Genomic DNA, 5,468 nt, shown 5'->3' on the forward strand with positions numbered 1-5,468 from the left:
ATGACATCCCCATGGGAACAGAACAGGTGGCAAAGTCTTCAAGGTGAGCAGTTTCGGCAGTGACAAGATTAAGTGGTTGTTATGGAGACCTGCCCTCTGTGCCTGTTTTCTGCTTGGCAGATCTAATGACCTGGAGGGGGTGGCCACAAAGGGCTACACCTGGTTGTCACAATGATCTCAGGTCCTCCTCCGGAGCACAGAGGGTGGTGCCTGGAGAATTCAATCCCCCCCCCCTTCTCCACTTTGTAGAAACAGAAAGTTGAAGAGTGATTGATTGGCATAGGGGATACTAGGGTTGGTCCCTGAGAGAAGTGGACGGAACTGATGCTTCATTACTCAGGGACTAAATCCATCCACAGAACAAAAGAGATCTTTCTTGCTGAGCCATCCCCAGAGTGCACCAAGTTTGATACATTATAGGACAACTAAGAAAGCAGCCAATTGGATGTGATAAACTGATTCTTCTCGGTCCCATCCTGACTGACGACCCTGCAATGGAAAGGGAAATACATTGCCTGACCAAGATCCCAAATTGAGAAGGGGCAGAAGGGCAGTCCCTAAGCAGAACAAGAGAGCTTGGCTATATGGTAGAAAACAATGAAAAGGAAGAAAATCGATGAGTGAAACTCAAAAAGTAAATCAACAGAAAGGTAGAACATATCTATCCAGACTCTGGTCAGTGGACCCATTGGGAAAAGGATCACATTCTTCAGTGGAGGACGACTTGAAGGATTTCTATTCTGAGACAGAGAGAACCACTGGGAATTCTCACAAGTGGGCTTGTCCTTGGGCAGCTCACCTGGGGCTGGAAGCTGCCCAGATGCTGGATTACAGAGCCAGGATGGAGAGCTCCAAGAAGGAGAAGGTAGTTCATTTTATTAGGTTTCTGTAGAAGTAATCTGAGTAAAGGAATGTACATGTTTTATCCCATATTGACAAGTGTGCCTATACCTCAGGAAATTACTTTATATACTAGCCTTTTAAGAAATATGGGGATAAACCCTAGTTGTATGACCCTGGGCAAGTCACTTAATCCCAACTGCCTAGTCCTTATTGCTCTTCTGCCTTGGAACTGATAGATTGATCCTAAGACAAAAAGTAAAGGTTTAAATATATATAATGTGTGTATATGCATATATGTATTTCTGTGTGTATAGAGTCAGTTAGGTGGCTGAGCAGTTGAGAGCCAGGGCTGGAGATGGGAGGTCCTGGGTTCAAATTTGACCTCAGATATTTCCTAGCTATGTGACCCTGGGCAAGTTACTTAACCCCCATTGCCTAGCCCTTACCATTCTTCTACCTTGGAACTGATACTTAATATTCATTCTAAGACAGAAGGTAAGGGTTAAAAAATATGGAGATGAGAGAGGAGAGGCATACTCTCATGAAAATATTGGCCTTTTTTTGGATGGAAAGGAAAATTTATTTCCCAGGATTGAGGGTTATACTCTCTGCTCCCTTGGACTCCACACCAGATGTAATGAAAATTTAGCTGTCAGGTTCAGTTGTGGGGGGAAAAAAAAACACCTTCTCATGGACATGGGTGAGGCCATAGGAAGCCTTGGCAGCAGGGTCAGTGATACAGCAGGGAGGGGAAAGGGGAACTGACTTCCTTTAAAACAGTATCTAGCATGGCTCAGTACAGGGCAGCCCAAGATGTTCAGTGCCCTGGGCAGATCTCATCTCTTGAGAAGAATCCTTGATTCTTCTTGTTTCGTGTTTCATCCTTGTTCCATGATAGAAAATGGAAAAGGTATATTTTGCTCCAAACAAGGAGGAAGCCAAGAATTCTCCAAATAAGCTAACTTTAGTAGAATGCAAAATCTTTGAGAGCAGGGAAAGTTTTCATTCATATTCCCAGCGTCTGGCACATAGCAAGCTGTTAATAAAGTTGAATTAGATTGAATGGCATCCACTTGCCTCAGTATGCAGGGGGGGCAGGATGGGAAATGGGCTCTCATTTGATCTGAATCATCTGGACACTAACTTCACTTTCTTCTCAAACTGGAAAGGGGAGATGCAAATCTATAGGGGAATCTGGAATAAAAGAACTCCTTTTTCTGTTTCCTTTTTCCTCTTCAATTCATTGAAGCATTTTTTCCTCCTTATGCATTTGAAGTGACAGGTCAGCACAATCACTGGCCCTTTTTCTGTCCCTGATATAGCTAATGATGTTTCAAGGAAAACAACTCCTCGTCTCTCCAATGTACATATAGCAACTGTCAGGGAAACCACATTTGCCTCATAGCAATAAAAAACAACCCAATAAACACTAATGAACAGCCCACTATGTGTCTGTTGCATAGAAGGAGTTTAATAAATACTTGGTGAATTGAAATGGATTAGGTGCTGGTAATATATAGGGAAAGAATGCCTCTACCTTTAGGAAGGAGAAGAAGCAAACATTTATTAAATGCTGGATATTAGCCTGATACTATGCCAAGATTTTACACATATTACTTAATTTCGTCCTCATAACAACTCTGGGAGGTAGGTCCTATTATTCTCATTTTACAGTCGAGGAAACCAAAGACAAATAAACAAGTAACTTGCTCGGGGTCCCATAGGTGGATTTTAAATTAGGCCTTCCGGATTCCAAGCCCAAAGCTCTATCCTCTGTTCCACCTGTCTGTTTATATTCTACTATAATTAATTTTAGAGACAGTGGAAATCCACTGAAGACTCTTGAGCAGAGGAGTGACCTGGTCAGACCTGTGCTTTAGAAATTTCACTTAAGTAACAATGTGAAGGATGAATCAGAGAAGGAAGAGACTGGAAGCTGAGGATCTAATGAGAGACGATGGCAATATTGGCAACATGGCAGAACCAGGCTGGTGACTGGGTGAAGGAAAAGAATTTCCATCATCATCTTCCAGAATGGGAAATAACACCATACTGGTGTCTGAGTCCAAGGCTTAAGGAGGCACTTTTCACTCTGCTGGATCCCTCCAGGCCTAGGTTCTCTATTAAAGTGCCTAATAGGAAAAAGGAATCTTCTTTCCTATTTTTCTGGGTCCCAACATTATACAGCATCTAAGAGTTAGAAAGGAAGTCAGTGGTGATCTTGTTCAACCCATACATAAAAATGAATCACCTCTATCATATAGCCAAGCTTTGGTGGAAAAACTCTAGTTAGAGGAGTCCTGCTCACTCCTGAGGCCACCCATTCCACTTTGTTTAGCTCAACTTATGAGTTCTTTCATCTAAAGTCCATAGATCACACACATACCCCATGGAGTCCCTGGATAGATTTCAGAGGGTCTACAGATATGGATGGGACAAAAACTTATGTCTTTATTTTCACTACCTTGGAATTGAAATTTAACTTCTTCTGTAATATTTTTGTTAATACTCTTTATACTTGTACCCTCGTGCATGAGCTTGCTTGAAATCTCACCATTAAAAATGCATTTCTTTAGCTTGTCCTTTTAGTAAAATGCAAATACCCAAGATCACACTTTATGACTTGTCAATACTCCATTAAGGTGAATGGTTCTTTCCAGAGAGCAGGTTTTGACAACGATTAGAGTAGAAAGAACACGAGGATGCTAAGCCCTGGAAGGAGGGTAGAAAAAGGCCAGGGCTGCCCTATCGAAGGTTCTTTCTACTTGCCTATATTCTTTTGCTACTAATGCCTTCTTTAAGTGAAACTTCCCTCTTCAGGAAACTGAGTCCTGAAGAGAACTAGGAAATACTGCCAACCGGCTTGGCTCAAGTCTGTGTCTATTGGGTTAATCTATCAATGGACAGGGATGAGGTCCTTGACAGAGTGATGGCAAAGTCATTGCAAAAGCGATGGTCAATGCTGAGGAGTCAATACCTAGGGGTCCCTTGGCCAATAAGACAGCAGCATCATGTTGAAATATGCTGACTTGGATGCGGTGCACCCAAAATAGAATTCACTGCCCCCCAAACCTTCCTGTTTCTGTTGAGGGCAGCGTCATCCTTTCTCTCTCCATTGGTATGGCCTTCTCGTCATTGGTGGAGATCAATGACCCAAACTGATGAGATCAGGAGAGAAGAGAGTTTTCTCTCTAGTTTTCTTTAAATCTCTTGAATCTTTTTCTCCCTTCAATCATATGAAGTAGGATTGGTATTGCCCATCTTTTCTTTCAAAACTAGAAGGCAGAAGAACCCGAAGTAACTATAGAACCCTACAAAAGCTCAAAACGAGTGTCTTCTCTCTCTCTCTCTCTCTCTCTCTCTCTCTCTCTCTCTCTCTCTCTCTCTCTCTCTCTCTCTCCCCTCTCTCTCTCTCCAACTCTGCCCTTCACATTGATCTCCAACAATGACAAAAGAGGCCCATACCAATGGGCTTTTGAACTCAGGTTACAATAACAAATTGCTCCACTTGAGATTTATAGCATTGCACAATATTGCTCGAGCCTACCTTTTTCTGACTGTAATTTTACATTACTCTTCTTTACCACTCTACACCTATCTTTCTTCCTGGTCTCTGAACCTAGACTTCTTTTTTTTTTTTTTATTTTTAACCCTTACTTTCTGTCTTAGAACCAATACTACATGCCAGTTCTAAGGGGGAAGAGTGGTAAGTGCTAGGTAATGGGAGTTAAGTGCTTGCCTGGGGTCACACATCTAGGAAGCATCTGAGGTCAGATTTGGAGCCAGGACCTCCTGTCTCTAAGCCTGGCTCTCTATCCACTGAACCACCTAGCTGTCCCTGAACATAGACTCCTCATTGCTGCATCGTATTGCCCTCCATATCTAGATCTTCTCACCTCCACCTCTTAGAATCCTCAGGCTCATTTTGGGTAACACCTCCTATGGGAAAATTAGCCTGATTACTCTAGCCATTAGGACTCTCCTCCTCTGCAGTTGTCTGGTATTTACTTAGGTTCATGGCTCTACAGATGGAAGGAACCTCAGAAGACAACCTCCTGCAACTCCATTTCGTAGATGAGGAAATGTAGACCTAGAGAAGTTATTTGGTTTGTCCAAAGTGACACACATAGTAAATATCATAGTTGAGATGATAGTCATCATTCTTTCCATTGTCTCATAGTCCCTCCTTTACATGTTTATTTGTCAGCCTTTTGAAAGTATGAACAATTTTCAGTCAGCAAGTCAGTTAACAAGCATTTATTATTTCTTTGGTGTTCTACTAAGTAATAGGGTTACCAAGAATTACACAAAAAAGAATTTTTTAAAAAGGTACCATTTCCTGTCCTCAAAGAGCATACACTATAAAGGAGGGAGACAAAATGCAAATAATAGGTACAGATATCTAGGTACAAAATACATAGAATTGATCAAAGCAATCTGGAAAATGAAGATATTGACAGCTGGGAGAACTGGGAAAAGCCTTCTGTAGTAGGTAGACTTTGAGCCAAATGTGGGAGGAAGCCAGGGAAACTAAGCGGTAGATGTGAAGGGGATGGGAGTGATTATTCTAGTCATGAGGGATAGACAATGAAAGACACTGAGATAAGAGATGGGGTGTCCTGTCT

At 42.0% G+C, this 5,468-nt stretch overlaps 1 protein-coding gene across 1 annotated transcript in view; it reads left to right on the top strand.

Annotated features, from left to right (window-relative positions):
• Positions 1–616: 616 nt before the first annotated feature.
• The window catches only part of GCK (glucokinase), an 88,045-nt gene continuing 83,193 nt past the window's right edge, over positions 617–5,468 (top strand). The window contains exon 1 of the mRNA XM_044661053.1: positions 617–865. Coding sequence (XP_044516988.1) covers positions 617–865 — 249 coding nt within the window. The remainder of the gene's footprint in view (positions 866–5,468) is intronic.

This window comes from Gracilinanus agilis, chromosome 2 (genome assembly GCF_016433145.1).
Source record: "Gracilinanus agilis isolate LMUSP501 chromosome 2, AgileGrace, whole genome shotgun sequence".
Taxonomy (NCBI): Eukaryota; Metazoa; Chordata; class Mammalia; order Didelphimorphia; family Didelphidae; genus Gracilinanus; species Gracilinanus agilis.